The following is a 19,010-nucleotide window of genomic DNA, read 5'->3' as shown; positions in this document are numbered from 1 at the left end:
TTCTGAAGCTACATTTAGTGTTGGTGGTAGAGTTCTTGATTCATTTCGTAGCTCACTTAAACCAAAGACAGTTGAAGCACTTGTTTGTACCAGAGATTGGTTATATGGAGACAAAGGTAGTTTCAAACTTACTTAAATTATGTATATTTTCTATATTGATTTTGAACTAACTTGTATCTATATATATTTATTTTTGTGTAGATTTCAATGAAGAGGTGGAGGATCTTACACAAGATATCTTCAACTTTTCATTGAAAGAAGATGAGCCTTTCTCACAGGGATCAACTTCTCATGAACGTAATGATGCACTTGGAGTCCCCCCACTGCAGCAAATTATTTAAATATTTAATTATTAATCATGTATGTTTGTTTTCTAAATTGTGAAACTTTTATGTGTTTGTTTTTTAATTTGTTAGAGACTCTAATGTGTTTGTTTTAATTTTGAACTTAGATTATGTAATGTCTCTACATCATGTTAAACAGGTTGAGAAACATATTCAGAAATAGGTTCTGAAATAGGTTATGAAATAGGTTCAAACGTGTTGACAGTAATCAGGTCATAAACGTGTTGACAGGTAATTAACGGGTTGACACGACCCGTTTATAACCTGTTTCGTAAACGTGTTGACAGGTAATTAACGGGTTGACACGACACGTTTACGACATGTTTAATAAACGGGTTAATCGTGTCGTGTCGTGTTAACCCACTAATAAACAGGTCGTGTTTAGGTTTATAATTTTGACACGATTAATAAACGGATCGTGTTCGTGTCAGACCTATTCGTGTCAACTGATGGGTTCAACACGACCTGTTAACACGAATTGCCACCCCTAATTTTTCATCACTTTCATATTTCCTTTCTATCCTATTTTCTTTCCTTCCTACCAAACATAGCATAAAGTTTAGGGGTGTCTGACATTTTTAATTCATTAATTAATATAAAATGATATCGCTATAAGATGAAAAAGAAAGAGAAATAAAAAAGAATCAAGACACTGCAATACAGCAACTAACAAATGGAGAACTAAAGGGGGAATTCCACACATGCTGCATGGCTTTCCAAAGAATTTAATTTGACCCCATAACTTTAGAAATCGTGCCAAAACTACCCAGCATCATTCCGTTGTAAATGTCACACAAAAGCATATGAATAGTGTCATAGATACTTTTTCAATTATATTTCTTCACCATGCTGATAATTTCTATCATTGCAGCAAATTTAGCTCAAACATTTAGAAATATACAAACACAAATCTACAGCAAAATGTTCATCACGCCATGCAAGTCTAACTAGCTAGCAAACATTACGAAGCAAACATCTTACACCTTCAATGCAATATCTACAACGCACTGCACATTTCATTTTGACCACGTCTACCTCTGCTAGCAGCCGAAAGCCAGAGCCTTGTCACCATCTGTTAGCTGCGACATTGGCAGAACGTTGTTGCCTTCTTCCTCAGCCATGACCGCAATTACTATCAGAATCTGAACTCTGGCGCCATGATTGGTTTCCGTCATGTGTGATGCCATTTCTTGATGGCCAAAAGCTACTCTTATTATTCCCTGGCCGGAAACTCCCTGCATTAGGTCTTCTTGAACCATGGAAATTTGCTGAAACATAAGCAATGTTTGTTACTTGTTGATCGTTTGTTCTTTCGGTTGTGCAATTGGCAAGCGCTCTGGCATCATCTCTGTTGATTGGTTTGCCTCTACCAGCAAGCCATTCGGGACCAAAATAGTGTGATGGCTCGTGAGATGAGCTTGAGGCGGAATCTGCGTGAGATGAGCTTGTTTCTTCAATTGAAGACTCATTATTACCACCATTTGGTTTTCCCCAACCAGCTCCTCTCCTCGTAGACTTATGGCTGAAATTGGGGTTCCATAATGGATATTCATGCCACAATTTCCTCTCCTGAATGTCAGATTCACTCACAATCTGCATATAATTGTGATAAAGCAAAAGCCATTTTCATCAAAAGAAATACTGAGTAGAAAACCATATTGCAATTACGAAATGTTACAGTAATGTACATGAAATTAGATGATATCAGATAGGGAAGGGGAGCTATTCTTCGGGTGTACTTGATAAAAGAGCTTATTAACAAAAAAAATAAAAATACCTTATTAGGACATTTTACCCGAGAAACTAAACAAGGGATGTGTGGATCGTCATTAGGCAGCTCATAAAACACACATCTGCAATTGTATAAACACAAGAATTATATTCAAAATATGGTAATTAAAGAGAGTTACAAATCATAACCACTACTATTTTCAACTTACAGTACAGAGTCGTCCTCATTATTGTTGCAGACATGGTTACCAGTAACTGTGTTCTCAAGCGGAAGCCATATAAAACCACCAATTTCATCACTGAAAGAGAGATACATACAGAAACATAAATCTCTGAAAAACAAGTACTACAAAATTAAGCCTCATATCGGTACAAAATTACCTTGCATTGCATTGCATATCATAATTTTACATGTAAAAATCAAGCTTATACAATATAATACAATGTATCAAACGCAGCCTAAGAGAGAAGGCTGATGGATTAATAAAAAGTACAGAATATTCAATTGGTATATTTCTCTTATCTACCTCAAACTGATGGCTCTCTTGACCTCATTTTGCTCTTCTGAGAATGACAAAATGAGTGACCCTAACTTGTGCGTGCAACGTACTAGCAATTGATCTAATCGTTGTGTATTCCTCTCCTTTTCTTCATCCTAAATAATTTGGCATAAATTGAAAACTGTTGGAGATTTAAAACATAAGGAATCCCATGACAATCTGTGAATATAATTATAAAATGTCACACCTGCAGATCATTTTCTAATTTTCTTGCCTCAGATAGAAGCCGTCCTTCATCTATTACAGGAACCTTACACATTCCATTGCGCCAAAAACAAAAAGCAGCACACTTTAGAAGTTATTAAAAGACAGTGATACGACTTAATATATAGCAACTTTGGATAAATGTAAGCAGACCTGACACACACATCGTTTTCCTTCAATGACTCTTTCGATCTCTGAATACAGAAAAATATTTTAGTTAGTTTCATAGAATGTTCTTGGAAAATAACTAAAATATGTGATTATGCCCTACCATAACAACTTTCAGGATCAATAATTGGGCTGTCCTCTTTCATAAGTGCCTGATATGCTTTTGGAAGAGCAAAAACACTGCAAAGACGAATGTTCGGTTAAATGAATTCTAAGATCACAGAAATCAAAAGAAAGTGACAGAGTGTACCCGCTCAGTGGAATGATAGCCATGAGGTTTTCAATAGGTTTCAAAGGGGAACCTTTCTCAAATCTTATTTTGATCTGAGATAAGCCTTTCAAATCAGAAACAAATGGTCCGGCACGATATGGATAATACCTGAAAATATGCCACAATGATGGCATTTTCTCACAAGTTAGAATTCAAATTGCAAGTAGTAGCATAGTATATTTATCTTACAGAAGTTTAGTACCATGTCCACGATGGCGGTCCTTGGAAATAATACAATAGGGTCCAGAGTAGTCCTTCAGTGTACTTAACAACCTACAAGTACTTAGAGAATGAAGAACTGAGGAAAAAAAGGAGAGATGGACGAAAGTAAAAGAAACCCCAACGAAAAAGGCAGTAGATATAAACTTAATTTCTCTTCATAGCCAAAAATTATTTGAAACTTCAACGACGCTTGAAGAAAAAATTGTTACTTTAGTTAACCTAGGATCATAATGATTTTAAAAGGAAAAAATAAAAAATAAAAGAAAGGCTAAGATAACCAAACTTACTATGTCTTTCCTAATTGTCTCAATATCTCCTCGATATTTTTCAGAAAATCTTTCTTTGTAGTATCTTTCTTTATATCCAGTTGCGCCCAACCTCACCTGTTACAAGAATTAGCAAACTAGTGTTAGTTATCCTGCAAAGCATGCAGATATCTCTATTGCACAAACAAAAAGAATTTTCGAAAGGGACTGATTCCTACTCTGTCAACCCCATCACCATAAAGGCCTGAGTTCCTCAGGTTTTCCTTCACTTTCTCCTTCAACTCATTTGTATTCTTCAATAACTGCAATACCATGCAAAAATTAAATATGCATATAATACCAAGTGATGAAAAAGGTAAATTATTAGGCCATAAGATGAATGAAGCTTCTCAAGGCATGAACATGGAAGGCTATACCAAGAAGCTTCTCTACTCATAGTCCTCTTTTGCCGTCTGTTTTGTTCTAGACCTTTTAGTTTTATGAGAATGAGGACTTTTCAAGGCATTTGAATTCCAAACAGGTTGTTGGTCATCGCACATTCCAGTGTATGCGGTTGTAACAATAATTGAAATTTCTGAAGAATGAATTTGAGACAAGGAATAGAGATGTCATGCAGAGAAGAATGCAGTGCAAGTTTTTGCTACTATTCCTTGTAGGCTCCCCCTCTAGGTGTTAGCAACCAAATTGTGCTCTCCACAATGGAGGTGCATTTTACAGGAAAAGAAAAAAGAAAAAAAAGAATGAAAAAGACTAATTGACTCAAAAGCCCCCTATTGTTTGCTCGGTTTGCACGTTACCACCTATTTATAATGTTATAAGCGTTAAAACCTCCGAATATTATTTTTTATTGGCATTTGTACTGAAAAGCAAAAATTAAGGGTCAATTTCGACCTGAAGTGCCAATAAATAGTAACATTATTTAAATAGGTGGTTAGGTGCAAAATCAGGCAAACAATAGGGAGCATTTGAGCCAATAAGTTAAAAAAAAAATAATAATAAATAAATTAATAACTTTCTTTAATATTACGATTCTGTATTAGAACAATTATGATGATAATAATGTAGTGTCCATCTTAACTTCTACCACTATAAAAGATTCACAATGTGTATAGTGAAATGCTTTCTACGGGAAGTTCAAAATTGTATTTAAGTACTGCAAGAATAAGCAACCATACCTAATTAATAGGATGAAGAATTGTACATCAACAGTCTGCTAAAATGTGCAGTTTTTGAAACTTAATTTACTTACATTAGAATAAGTGGACAATTTATTGGTGGCATTAGTCATTGAATCATCGGTATCATCTTCCTCAAGCTGGAGAAGAAAATAGTTGAAAATGATTAACACCATTGCAGCGATGAGAGCTCCCTAAAATTGTATTGAGTGCTACTTATATTTAGGCTTCAGGAACTTACCGCATTTGAAGTTAAGAGAAGACGTTTTGGTTTTCGATCTTCTAAATGTGATCTTTTCCTGAAAATTTTGTTTTCGTATGAACCAACCAAGCTAACAAATCTCTCAACTCTAGACAATTCAATATAGCCTCCTTCACTGTCCTCGATCTGCTTTTGTACAGAGATAGAGAGCGAAACATGATAGCATTGAATCGCAAATAAAACATGATAGCATTGCATCGCAAATAAAACATGATAGCTATGAAGAATTATCTTGCCTTGCTCGTATCAACAAGATAGCCTCCAATGTTCTTGAGTTCTTTCTTGTATACAAACATTAGCAAATCAATTGCATTCTGAAAAGCAGTAGGTCATAGAAAGAAACTAAGTTTACTACGCTTGCTTTAGTAATTTGACACGCCGAAATTGAATTTAACACAATTTAATAATAATTTAATACAATGATTGCGGGAACAAATAATTCTTAATAATCCATGAGGTTCCAACTCAAAACCAATAGGCAATGAGATTTTACAAATTGCACATGTAGCTTGTATATTCCCAATGTGGGACAAATCTTAACAGGCCCCCTGACATGTGGCATTATGTAAACCAAACACGTGGATTGATAATGGGTGATGGTGAGCACGTGAGTGGAATGACCAACACGTGATGAAATAGCCGATGCTCTGATACCATATTAAGAATCCATGCCATTCCGACTCTGATATGTATATCAGTCCCTATATTCATTCAATGTGGGAATTTCAGCAATAATTAATAAAAAGTTAGGAATGAACCTCATCAACTTTCAAAGATGGCGTGCGGGGAAGAAAATCATTCCCGACGAAGAAGCTCATGAAGACAAAATCATCAATAATTCGTTCGATATCAAACTGAAAATCCTCAGGAGGATCAGGTATTTGAAAATCAAGCTCCAAATATTCCCTCAAAATCCAGAGATGCACGAACTGAGGATAAGATGGTAAATTAAGTGACGCAACAAAACAATTATAGCTTCAATAACCAGGGATGATAAAATTATGACCTGATAGGGCTTTGTAACAATAGAGGTTGATTCTGCTGTTGAAAGCCTTTTGTCAATATCTGGTTTAAAGTTCCAATGGTTCTGCTCTTAGACCAAGCGCATCCAAGCAAACAGAAAACAATATTAGGAATAGCTAATATAAGTTTGAGAACTATAGAAACTAATTTACGTTAACACCTTTCTCAAAATGGAAACATGAACTTCATGCATCGCCAAAGCAAGAATTATAAAATCAGCATCCTGCAATGCCAGAATACGAACAACACATGTGAGGGACAGAAATAAAATTATAAATGAGTTCAAAATTCTTAGGTGTTTCTAGATATCTCAAAGTAGTTTACAATGGACATACGTAACAGATAAAGATAATCATTTAATACCCTCCCAAATATGCAGTGACTAGTGTTGGGATCATAAGATTGAAGGGCACGTTGTCGGCGAATAAAGGCAACTATCTTTTGCTCCCCTTCTTCAGGAACATTGGCATCTGAAAGAATTACCTTACAAACATGACAAAGTAAAAGAAAACATAACATGAATAAGTCAAATGCATATGAAAAATTGGATTGCCATAGGCTAAATTTCTCCACATAGCAAGTGAAACATAGGATTTCTAATAAATTGTATATTAGATCTCGTTCGGTATGAATCTTATACAATACAATACTAGTTAATACACATAGTTACTCGCAAATTGACAAATGGAAAATGCATCAAACCTTAATGTTCCTCCACCCCAAATCACTTCTTAAGCGAGAACTAACATAGCTCTTGAGTGCTTTTGATAACTTCTGCATGAACTCTGTCCCAGGCGTTATAACAACAGAAACAGAAAGTTCTGATTCAAGTTCTGGAAGAACTTGTTTGCCTTCCCTTTCAAGCTGTTGTCTTAGTCTCCCTTCTACTTCTTCCTACAAGGTGACAATATTAACATTTAAAAGATTAGGTACTATATTACTTATGCTATTTTTTCTTAATAAAGATACCAAAACATAAAATATGAATAGGTATGAAATTAAATGTGATAAGATCCTAAAATATAACTAAAGTGTAAAACTGAAAGTGTGATTAGAAAAAGACAACAAAGAGATCTCACTTCAATCTCCCTGAGCTTTGCTGTACAAAAACGCCCAGCGCAGCATTGCCCCCATTTTGCTCTTGGGGGCACTCCATCTGATCAAATATAATTGGTTTTGAAGTTTATATTGAAGATTACATGATAAATAACCATCTGTGCTAAAGCTCTAAACTATAACTATATATCAGCAAAATCATTGACGAAAAAAAAAAATGAAGGAAAAATATCATTTAAGTAACTTATAGTTTTTCAAAATTGCATAAATAACCCTCATGTACCAACATATCTAGAAAATCACTTCACATTTAATTAAATGTCAAATTCCTTTGTTTGTTTGAAGGGAGTGATGGAGGGAGGGAGAGGGGTGGAGCAAGGAGCTCTCCATTGAATCTACCATTTTGGATCATTCCATTAATGGAAGGATTAGAGCTCTCTTCTCAATTTTAGCGAAATTTGCTTGGAGAGACCCTTTTTTATTTTGATTTAGGTATTTAGACCCCATAATTAAATTTAGACTAGTAGAAGCCAATAGCTTATAAAATGTCTATTATACCCATGATGAGAAAACTAAATTTTTAAATTTTCTTATGTTATTAGCATTAATAATTCATGGTTTACTAAAAACAAAGCATTAATGGTGGGTAATGCAATCCTGAAATTATTATTGATATATCTAATTAGTGTTTCGCAATTTTTATAACTATATATACTGTTTTTCAGTTTCTTTTATCTTGTAATATTGTCAAATTTATAAAAATAAAAATAAAAAACGTTCATAATGTGTTAAATGTTGTCAAAAGTATGTTGGAGACGACCACATGGAGGGTTGATTTGAGAGTAATATAACTATTTTTTTTTTCAATTAAATGTATAATAAACATTTTACAAGTCATTTGGGCCTACAAATATTTTAGAGAATGGAGTAGTCTCTAAAGCAAATAAAAAAGAAAGTATATCCAAACCAAATTTCCCTCTATTTTTTTTTTATAGAGAAATAACAATTTTTCATATAAAAATATCATTTAAAATTTATTAAGTGGGTACGATAGTAATTTTCTAAAATAAATATGCATCTCTCATTCCACTTAACTATCCTTCTTACCAAACACTTTGGATAATTAGTTGTTAGTTTCCTCCTTATCGTGCGCATTATCCATCATTCAACCTTCAAACTCTCCAACCCTTCCCTCAAAAAAAAAAAACCTCTCCAACCCTTTTACCAAACGTATCAATTGTCAAGTTTTATCCCAATCTACTAATCTAGTCAACTCACTAATTGTTTGATTCATGTGAAGGGATTTTCTAGATACTTACTGGTAGTTGAGGTTATTCCTGCAATTTCAAAGAATAATAAGAATAATAATAATAAAAGGGTACCAAAATGATAATTTCTCGAAATTAAAGACTTTCTAGGATAAGTTCTAAGTGACACTCACCAATGGCCAAATAGAGAAGCTTCCTTGGTCTAACGATGCTGAAAAGACTATCAATATATTGAAAGATGGCGTTTAAACCATCTTCAATCGTAGTTGGTTCTGAGCTCTAAAACAAGATAGAATTACTTCAAGTTAGACTATAACAAATAATATAGCTGTAATTTCTAAATATAAAGTGTAAGAATTGATACTTCTTCTTCATCACTAGGGCAAAAAATGTCCCAGATGATCTCATTCATATCCAGATACAGGTTATCAAATTCAAAGCCATTTGGGTTAGGCAAGCTGCTTCCATCCACGCTCTCTCCTTTCTCTCCAACTGCATTTGTTGCTATTTTGGGGTATTTTCTTACCAACCATTTGTAAAACGATGGTATTCCCATGTCTCTCTCTATATCAGTTTGGTTGCTGAGAATTCTAGCATGAAAGATGGTAAAGATGTTTTGGAACAAGTTATTTTGGTAAAGTTAATGGGTCTCTAGTCTCTTCACAATACCGCACTTATAATATAGCTTTTAAGCTTTTCAAAAAGAAGAAAAAAGTGGGCATAGTCTTTCATCCGGCCGGCAGGTGAATTTTATATTCTTTAAATACCTTGTTGATGAAGGTTAGCTAACTTTTATAAATTGCTTTTAAGTCTATGAAAGCTCTCTTTATTTATAAAACATAAAGTGGTCATGTTTTTTTGATTCATGAACAGTTTTTTTCTTTTTTTTTTTAATTGATTTGAGACCTCGGATGAGTTATAAAGGAATTGCCCATGCCAAACCACCAAGCTATGTCGCGTTCTTTTTCAAATGTAGGTTTCCCTGAAATTAATTCAATTTCTTCATTCATAAGGCATAATATTGTTGGTTGATTTTCAAGTTTCAACCTTTAAGGCATGAGACGTGTTATTGGGCTCTCTCTAATTAGTATCGACATCAAATTAAAATACGTTGTCCTTACTTTTCATTCTTGGGTAGGAATCTCTGTTGTTATGCACATCATAAGTAACCCCATCATGATTAAGATGAATCTAACAAACTCGCGGCAACTATATGAAGTCATAATGTCATACACGGGTTAGATCATTTATCCTGTTTTTAATGTCTTAAATGGTGTTCAATTAATTGTGTTATGTCACGTTCGTTAATAGACTCAAATATGAAAGTATAAAAAAATTACTTAAAAAGCAATAAAGCATTTTAAATTTTTCAAATTACTATCTTTGTTATACACCATTTTAAAAATGAAATTTGGAGAGAGAATCCAAGTCTCAAACATAAAGCAAAGATAAGTTTGTAGCACTTTAAGTTATTTATTGTCTAAGAAATCATCTATTCAGTTTTTGACGTCCTAAAAAGTGTAGTCAACTATACTATGTAATGTCACTTAATAGACTCAAACATTTAAATATAAAAAAATTAATTAAAAAACATTTTAATTTTTTTAAATTACATGACATAATATCATTGCTTATACACCAATTTAGACACCAAAGTCGGAGAGAGAATCTGAATCTCAAACAAAATATAGAGCAAAATAGACAATTTAAGTTATTTACTATCTAAGATATTCTTTTGGGTGTCTTAAACTTTATTTGTCAAATGATGTTGAGAATATCAAGATTAAGAGGATATTTATTTTCTGTATTCGTTACTAATTTAAAATCATAATTTATGATTTTTAATATTAATTTTTTCTTATAAAAAACACATAAAATAAAAATAATTTTGAATTATAATTCTGAATACACGAACAAAACATCTGCTTAGTATTCCTCAGGAGCAGTCATTGCAGACTTATGCTTGTTCATGGCCATGGACTCGAACATTCAGCGACAATCCGCGCATTACTTCCCTCACTCAGAAGCACTCTGCTTTGACGCGATTTAGCGTTCGGCTTTACTCGAGAGAAGCCGGTGAAAGCAGTGAAAAGCCTGAACCAACAATGGAGAAGGAGGACGAGAAGGAGAAGGGGGCATTCTATGTCGTGCGAAAAGGGGACGTCGTCGGGATTTATAGAAGCTTGGATGATCGTCAAGCGCAAGTTGGTTCTTCAGTAAGGTGTTTGATTTGATTGGAAATGTTGGATTTTACAATGAATTCTTCTTGATTGCTAAAAGAGTTTTTGATTTGTTTTGTTTGGTTGGTTAGATGTGGGATCCTCCTGTTAGCGTGTTCAAAGGGCATCGATTTCCGAAGGAGACTGAAGAGTACCTTATTTCTCGTGGACTTAAGGATGCTATTTTTACTATTAGAGCTAAGGATATGAAAGATGGTCTTTTTGGCCTCCTTGTGCAATGCCCTTTGCAAGTCGAAAAAGTAAGATGACTTGGCCAACTCTACTGAATTGTATTGTACTAGGTTGAAATGTGTGTGTTTTTTCCTTTTTTGTTAAGATGAATTTCTTTTTATTGATTCTTCGATTGGATAAGTACCTAGAATCTCCATGTGCTTTTACCGAAATACTGCGTTTTACCCTGTATTTTCTGGAATGCCACGACTATACCGTGTGTTTTTAATTCCTCGTTAATTTTTACAAAAAAAAAAAAAAAGAAAAAAAAAAAGGTCAAACTTAAGTTGCAATGCGAAGAGGCCATAGTAAGTAATCATGAGGCAGCCCATTCTCATTTATAATGTGCTGAATTTTTTTAATTCACTTTTGTAGTTTCTTTCACATGTCAGATTCGTTAGAAAAAATTGAATTGCCCGCGTTTTGCTACTGAATGTCGAAAGATGAATCCAAAAACATGACTGAATTTTTTTCTATCAAAGGATTTTCTTTCTGATCCTTGGAGTTACTAGATAGCTGAAATGGATTTCTACTAGGATATTTATGGGATTGGGTTCGTAGAGGTCTTGAAATATGATTATGATGACTTCTATGTTCTCAGGTTCCAACATCTTTAAGAGGTGTAATATCTTCTAAAGCTACATCAGAAAAGAGATCACAACTGGTGGAAGGATTAGAAAATGTGGTAAGGAGACAATCTATCGTTATAGTAAGGATACAAGAGTATTAGAAGCACATTTCGAGCTTCACAGCATTGTCTATGTGAACTCCCTCAGAGAGTTTTATAGGATTTACTTCATGCAGTTGTAAGAAAAAACATTTTGTTTCTTTTATGACCATGAGTGTTTTGTGGTTTATTCTTGATCAATATTCACACCTAGTTTTTAAACAGTAAGCAATGCGCACAAATCAATTCAATGAGGGGGCTTTGGTACGCAGTAATCAATGGGGATCATATTTTTGAAAAAGTGATAGAAAGTAATATAATTTCCAAGAAATTTATATTATCATGTTTAGTTGCGTTAAATAATCCTTTCTAAAATCTCAGGAATAATATATTAGTGTATTTGGTTGTGCATGAAAATGCTATATAGTAGACCAAAAATAAACTATTATATTATTTTTTTTTAAAAAAGAAATACTATTACTTATTTCAATATTAATAAAATATCGATATCATGTTTTTTTTTTTTTTTTAAAAATAACTATCCTCATAACATTTAAAAAACGTAACCAAGCATGTCAATAAAGACGCTTCTCTATCTATTGAACCAATATAGCCACATTTCTTCTTTTTTTTTTTTTTTTTTGTCTAATAGAAGAAGATCCGTATCTGCCCATTTACCAACCGCAACGCAACGGATTCAAGAAAAAAGAAAATGAAAGGTTACAATGAACAGAACAAAAAGTTACAGGCAAAAATAAAGAGTGAAGCAATTCAAATAAAACAAAGGACTCAGCCAAAAAAAAGAAAAAAGAAAAGAAAAGAAAGAGTTGCAACTGGCGGAATGCATGCATACGGAAAAAAAGGAAACAAAGGATTCAACTATTGAAAAAAGAAAATAAAAAAAAAAGAAAAAAGAAAGAAACGTGCTGATCGTAATGTTAATAGCATATTTCAAACAAATTATCAAGAAATCAATGGAAAATTAATAGATTATTATCCAGAAGAATTTTAAAATACCCTGAAACATTTTTCAGAGAATAATCTACAAAAAGGAAGACAAAAATCATGCTCTGAAAATGGTGGCGACGGCATAGGAAAGTCTAGCAACGGCGGCACGGTGGACGGAAGACGGTTGGCTGCGGCAGCGGCGGAATGATGGAGGAGCAGTGGCAGCAAGGTGAGATGGGGACTTGGAAGAGATGAGTGAGAGGTTAGGGTTGCAAAATTTTTTATCATTATATTCACTTTTTTAGAAAAGTGAATAATAATTCTATTAGGTGAGTTTAGGATTATCTTAAAATATAATAATGTGAAACTCACGAATTTCTCTTTCTTGGACTTTAAAAAAGACCGATAAGTGTACTAAACATGAGAATTTTTCACATTCGCATTCCCACTCTTGAGATTACCTTGTACTAAGCGCATTGATGTTTCCGCTATTTCGACATCTTTTAAATTCATGGATCATGAAAGTATTACCGAGATTTTATTTTGGCACATGAATAATACACAATTAATTTAATAAATCCACTAACTGTATTCCTTTATTTTTGTAGCGTCACATTTATTTACTCTCATTTATTAGAATTTTCACATGGTATCACAGCAAATCATTGACATTGACAGATTTGGTCTGAGAAATGAATACCCTATGAATGCTCAGAAAATAATGTAGTGCCTTCTCAAAATCTTTCAAAGAAAACTTCTTACTCAATTGAGCAATCAGATCTTCAGCAATAGTAGCATGACTTTGCGTGATTAAGGCAATCCTGAACTAAGGTTGGTTCTTTAGAAGCTAAGAATTTATCAACCATGGCCTGTTTCCAGGAACCATGCTAAAGGCCATCATAAACTACGACTGTTTCTCTAAATACACGTTAGGCTTGAAAATTCTATTAACATTTTATAAGTTAAACTAAATCTCTGGCTCGATCTTGTACAAATGGAGCATTGGCAGGATTATAAATACACGTAGCATATTACGATTATTCAAAATAAGTGAAATGTGACGAGTTACAACAAGACCTACCTTTAATGGCTGAAGTAGAGTTTTAATAATATAGAACCGGGGTTGTTAATGGTTAAAATTTGTTGCTCGAAAATTTGAGGTACAAAATGGATGAAGTGTACAACACGCAAATAGATGGAGAAGATTGTTGTAGTATGCAAGATCAATTGACTCGTTATTTACAAATAATAATAATAAAATAAAATAAAGTATCAATTGACTCGTTAAGAATAAGAAACCTCTTGGATGTTTCGGCCCCACCTCAGCTAAATAACGTGGCCCAAACCTTTCCACTAATTGTCTCATTAGAACCTAAAGTGTATATTCACATATCACATCAAACATCCAAAATAAAGAAGTAAAAAAAAAGAGTTTCTCTAATAGGATGTGTTACCGGTGGTGTTAATTTTTGACTGTTTGAATTGATTTAAAACCACATCAGATTAAAAAGTATGCATGATAGACAATTTCTAATTCAGATTCCCGGCCTCTGGGCGTCCCACTAGCAGGCCGGGGGTTTTTATACAACGTTTTTCTTTCTTTTTTTTTTTTCATTTTTGAGGCCTTTTTCTGCAGGCATGCCCAGAAAAATGTAAGGATCGTGTCTGTAAAATTTTATAATTTTTTGACGTCATTTTTATTTTATTTTATTTTTCAAAGATGAAAAATAAAGAAAATCATAAAAAATATAATATTTATTAAAAAATGGTGCCGCTTGTTTGTTGCATTAATTCCTAAAAATCGTCTATTAATTTTAAAATGTCAAACATAAATTAAAATGTAAAGTTTTGACCCATCCCGTCCCCTAGAAGCCCCACTACGCAGGCTGAGGGCTTTTGACCGCGTTTTACTTTGTTTTGTCATTTTTTGAGGCAATTTTTTGCAAGCATCCCAGAAAAAGGTAAGGATCATGTCTGTAAAATTTCAAAATTTTTTGACATCGACTTTATTTTATTTTATTTTTGAAAGACAAAAAATAAAGAAAATCATAAAAAATAGAATATTCATCAAAAAATGGTGTTGCTTGTTGCATTAATTCCTAAATATCGTATATTAATTTTAGAATGCAAAACATAAATTAAAATTAAAATTTTTGACAAATCTCGGCCCCTGGGTGCCCCACTACGCGGGCCAGGGGCGTTTTGACCGCGTTTTACTTTTTTGTCATTTTTAGGCGATTTTTTGCATGCATGCCCAAACAAATGTGAGGATCGTGACTGTAAAATTTCATAATTTTTTAACGCCGTTTTTATATTATTTTATTTTTGAAAGACAAAAGATAAAGAAAATCATAAAAAATATAATATTAATCAAAATGGTGCTGCATATTGCATTAATTCTTAAATATCATATATTAATTTTAGAATGTAAAACATAAATAAAAATATAAATTTTTAACACATCCCGGCCCCTAGGTGCCCCGCTACGCGGGCTAGGGGCTTTTCGACAGCGTTTTACTTTTTTTGTCAGTTTTTAAGGCAATTAAAAACAGGCATGCCCAGAAAAATGTAAGGATTGTGTATGCAAAATTTCCTAATGTTTTGACATCATTTTTATTTTATTTTACTTTTCAAAAACAAAAAATAAAGAAAATCATAAAAAATAGAAGATTCATCAAAAAAATAGTGATGCTTGTAGCATTAATTCCTAAAAATCGTATATTAATTTTAGAATGCAAAACGTAAATAAAAATGTAAATTTTTTACCCATCTCGGCCCTTATGAGTCCCACTACGCAGGCTGTGAGCTTTTTGACAGCGTTTAAGTTTTTTTTGTCAGTTTTTAACGCCATTATTTGCAAGCATGCCCAGAAAAATGTAAGGATCGTGTCTGTAAAATTTCATAACGTTTTTCAAAGGTGAAAATTAAAGAAAATCATAAAAAATAGAATATTCATCAAAAAAATGGTGTCGGTTATGACATTAATTCTTAAAAATTGTATATTAATTTTAGAATGCAAAACAAAATTTCATAATGTCTTGACGTCGTTTTTATTTTATTTTATTTTTCAAAGACAAAAAATAAAGAAAATCATAAAAAATAGAATATTTATCAAAAAATAGTGATGCTTGTTGTATTAATTCCTAAAAGTCGTATACTAATCTTAGAATGTAAAACATAAATAAAAATGTAAATTTTTCACCCATCCTGGCCCCTGGGCACCACACTACGCGAGCTGGAGGCTTTTTGACGACATTTTACCTTTTTTGTCATTTTTAGGCCTTTTTTTGGCAGGCACGTCCAGAAAAATGTGAGGATCGTGTCTGCAAAATTTCGTAATGTTTTGACGTTGTTTTTATTTTATTTTTTCTTAAAGATGAAAAATAAAAAAAAATCATAAAAAATAGAATATTCATCAAAAAATGGTGCTGCCTATTGCATTAATTCCTAAAAACCGTATATTAATTTTAGATTGCAAAACATAAATAAGAATGTAAATTTTTTACCCATTTGGGTACCTGGGCGCCCTACTACGCGGACCGGAGGATTTTTGACAGTGTTTTTCCTTTTTTTGTCATTTTTAATACCATTTTTTGCAGGCATACCCAAAAAAATGTAAGGATCGTGTCTGCGGAATTTTATAATGTTTTGACGTCATTTTTATTTTACTTTTTTTTCAAAGACAAGAAATAAAGAAAATCATAAAAAATAGAATATTCATCAAAAAATGGTGTTGCTTGTTGCATTAATTCCTAAAAATCGTATACTAATTTTAGAATGCAAAAGATAAATAAAAATGTAAATTTTTTACCCATCCTGGTCCCTGGGCAACACACTACGCGGGCTGGGGGCTTTTTGACAGTGTTTTACCTTTTTTGTCATTTTAGGCCTTTTTTTGGCAGGCACGCCCAGAAAAATGTAAGGATCGTGTCTGTAAAATTTCATATTGTTTTGACGCCGTTTTTATTTTATTTTTTTTCAAAGATGAAAAATAAAAAAAATCATAAAAAATAGAATATTCATCAAAAAATGGTGTTGTTTATTGCATTAATTCCTAAAAATCATATATTAATTTTAGATTGTAAAACATAAATAAGAATGTAAATTTTTGACCCATTTGGGCACCTGGGCGCCCACTACGCGGACCGGGGGATTTTTGACAGTGTTTTTCCTTTTTTGTCATTTTTAAGGCCATTTTTGGCAGGCATGCCTAAAAAATGTAAGGATTGTGTCTGTGAAATTTCATAATGTTTTGATGTAGTTATTATTTTATTTTATTTTTCAAAGACGAGAAATAATGAAAATTATAAAAAATAGAGTATTCATCTAAAATTGGTGTTGCTTGTGCATTAATACCTAAAAATAATATATTAATTTTAGAACGCCAAACATAAATAAAAATGTAAATTTTTTACCCATCTTGGCCCATTGGCGCCCCGCTATGCGGGCCGGTAGCTTTTTGACATCGTTTTACTTTTTTTTGTTAGTTTTTAAGGCTATTTTTTGTAGGCATGCCCAAAAAAAAAATATAAGGATTGTGTCTAGAATATTTCATAATTTTTTGACGTCTTTTATTTTATTTTATTTTTTAAAGACGAAAAATAAAGAAAATCATTAAAAATAGAATATTCATCAAAAAATGGTGCTGCTTATTGTATTAATTCCTAAAAATTGTATATTAATTTTAGAACGCAAAGTATAAATAAAAGTGTAAAATTTTGACCCATCCCGACCCCTGGGCACCCCACTACGCGGGCCGGCGGCTTCTTGACATCATTTTTCTTTTTTTTTTGTCATTGTTTGAGGCCATTTTTTGCATACATGCCTAAAAAAATGTAAGGATTGTGTCTGCAAAATTTCATAATGTTTTGAGGTTGTTTTTATATTATTTTATTTTTCAAGGACGAAAAATAAAGAAAATCATAAAAAATAGAACATTCATCAAGAAATGGTGCTGCTTGTTGCATTAACACCTAAACATCGTATATTAATTTTAGAATGCAAAACAGTAATAAAAATGTAAATTTTTGACACATCCTAGCCCTAAGCTACCCCACTACGCGGGCCGGGGGCTTTTCGATAGCGTTTTACTTTTTTGTCATTTTTTAAGGTAAGTTTTTACAGGCATGCCCAAAAAAATGTAAAGATTGCATATGCAAAATTTCCTAATGTTTTGACATCGTTTTTATTTTATTTTATTTTTCAAAAAAGAAAAATAAAGAAAACCAAGAAAAATAGAATATTCATCAAAAAATAGTGGCACTTGTTGCATTAATTCCTAAAAATCATATATTAATTTTAGAATGGAAAGCATAAATAAAAATGTAAATTTTTTACCCATCCCGGCCCTTATGCGCCCCACTACGCAGACCGGAAGCTTTTTGACAATGTTTAAGTTTTTTTGTCAGTTTTAAGGCCATTTTTTGCAGGCATGCCCAGAAAAATGTAAAGATCGTGTATGCAAAATTTGATAATGTATTGACGTCGTCTTTATTTTATTTTATTTTTCAAAGACAAAAAATAAAGAAAATCATAAAAAAAATAGAATATTCATAAAAAAATAGTGATGCTTGTTGCATTAATTCCTAAAAATTGTATATTAATTATAGAATGCAAAACATAAATAAAAATGTAAATTTTTGACTCATCCCGGTCCTTGGGCACCACACTACGCGGGTTGGGGGCTTTTTGACGGCGTTTTACTTTTTTATCATTTTTAGGCCTCTTTTTGCAGGCGTGCCTAGAAAAATGTAAGGACCGTGTCTCCAAAATTTCATAATGTTTTGACATCGTTTCTATTTTATTTTTTTTTCAAAGGCAAAAAATAAAGAAAATCATAAAAAATATAATATTCACCAAAAAATGGTGTTGTTTATTGCATTAATTCTTAAAAATTGTATATTAATTTTTTAATGCAAAACAAAATAAGAATGTAAATTTTTGACCCATTTCGGCCCCTGGGCGCCCTACTACGCGGACCGGGGGATTTTTTTATTGTGTTTTTCATTTTGTCATTTTTTAAGGCCATTTTTTACAGGCATGCCCAAAAAAAATGTAAGGATCATGTCTGCAAAATTTCGTAATGTTTTGACATCATTTTTATTTTATTTTTTTCAAAGATGAAAAATGAAGAAAATCATAAAAAATAGAATATCCATCAAAAAATGGTGTTGCTTGTTATATTAATACCTTAAAGTTGTATATTAATTTTGGAACGCCAAACATAAATAAAAATGTAAATTTTTGACTCATCTCTGCCCATGGGCGCCCCGCTACGCAGGGCGGGAGCTTTTTGACCGTGTTTTACTTCTTTGATCATTTTTTGAGGACATTTTTTGCAGGCATGTCTAGAAGAATGTAACGATGGTGTCTGCAAAATTTCATAATTTTTTGAC

At 32.6% G+C, this 19,010-nt stretch overlaps 3 protein-coding genes across 4 annotated transcripts in view; 2 read left to right on the top strand and 1 right to left on the bottom strand.

Moving 5' to 3' along the window:
- LOC112091376 (zinc finger BED domain-containing protein RICESLEEPER 2-like) overlaps window positions 1-341 on the top strand; it is a 1,502-nt gene extending 1,161 nt beyond the window's left edge. The window contains exons 2-3 of the mRNA XM_024164866.1: window positions 9-116; window positions 202-341. Coding sequence (XP_024020634.1) covers window positions 9-116; window positions 202-341 — 248 coding nt within the window. The remainder of the gene's footprint in view (window positions 1-8; window positions 117-201) is intronic.
- Window positions 342-1,103: 762 nt separating this feature from the next.
- On the bottom strand, window positions 1,104-9,204 carry LOC21397756 (5'-3' exoribonuclease 3). Of its 2 annotated transcripts, XM_024164850.1 has the most exons (23): window positions 8,915-9,204; window positions 8,724-8,829; window positions 8,602-8,619; window positions 7,306-7,382; window positions 6,929-7,120; window positions 6,590-6,709; window positions 6,387-6,449; window positions 6,210-6,290; window positions 5,962-6,132; window positions 5,440-5,517; window positions 5,183-5,329; window positions 5,016-5,081; window positions 3,985-4,068; window positions 3,788-3,883; window positions 3,481-3,551; window positions 3,258-3,386; window positions 3,111-3,187; window positions 2,993-3,033; window positions 2,823-2,885; window positions 2,603-2,730; window positions 2,285-2,374; window positions 2,122-2,197; window positions 1,104-1,937 (listed from the first exon to the last, which is right to left on the bottom strand). In XM_024164850.1, the coding sequence occupies exons 1-23, from the start codon at window positions 9,104-9,106 to the stop codon at window positions 1,458-1,460; spliced, it is 2,646 nt and encodes an 881-aa protein (XP_024020618.1). In that variant the 5' UTR covers window positions 9,107-9,204; the 3' UTR covers window positions 1,104-1,457. The 2 variants fall into 2 exon arrangements, with proteins under 2 accessions (XP_024020618.1, XP_024020619.1); XM_024164851.1 differs by lacking the exon at window positions 8,602-8,619.
- A 1,451-nt stretch (window positions 9,205-10,655) lies between these two features.
- Window positions 10,656-11,730, top strand: LOC21397755. Its single transcript, XM_024164865.1, has 3 exons — window positions 10,656-10,754; window positions 10,862-11,029; window positions 11,602-11,730. The coding sequence occupies exons 1-3, from the start codon at window positions 10,656-10,658 to the stop codon at window positions 11,728-11,730; spliced, it is 396 nt and encodes a 131-aa protein (XP_024020633.1).
- Window positions 11,731-19,010: the final 7,280 nt, after the last annotated feature.

The sequence above is a fragment of the Morus notabilis genome, unplaced genomic scaffold, assembly GCF_000414095.1.
Source record: "Morus notabilis unplaced genomic scaffold, ASM41409v2 Scaffold11, whole genome shotgun sequence".
In the NCBI taxonomy this organism is placed as follows: domain Eukaryota; kingdom Viridiplantae; phylum Streptophyta; class Magnoliopsida; order Rosales; family Moraceae; genus Morus; species Morus notabilis.
Note: the sequence above shows the minus strand (reverse complement) of the source record. Positions and strands in the feature narration are given on the sequence as shown.

What these genes read in the sequence shown, in the direction of transcription:
- LOC21397756 (XM_024164850.1), bottom strand. Translation starts at nt 9,106, where the DNA reads ATGGGAATACCATCGTTTTACAAATGGTTGGTAAGAAAATACCCCAAA. An exon ending in CATCTTTGAAAGTTGATGAG is followed by an intron (nt 5,518 to 5,961) that starts GTTCATTCCTAA and finishes ACTGCTTTTCAG; the next exon opens with AATGCAATTGATTTGCTAAT. An exon ending in TGATCCTGAAAGTTGTTATG is followed by an intron (nt 3,034 to 3,110) that starts GTAGGGCATAAT and finishes TTCTGTATTCAG; the next exon opens with AGATCGAAAGAGTCATTGAA.
- LOC21397755 (XM_024164865.1), top strand. Translation starts at nt 10,656, where the DNA reads ATGGAGAAGGAGGACGAGAAGGAGAAGGGGGCATTCTATGTCGTGCGA. An exon ending in TGGATGATCGTCAAGCGCAA is followed by an intron (nt 10,755 to 10,861) that starts GTTGGTTCTTCA and finishes TTGGTTGGTTAG; the next exon opens with ATGTGGGATCCTCCTGTTAG. An exon ending in GCCCTTTGCAAGTCGAAAAA is followed by an intron (nt 11,030 to 11,601) that starts GTAAGATGACTT and finishes CTATGTTCTCAG; the next exon opens with GTTCCAACATCTTTAAGAGG.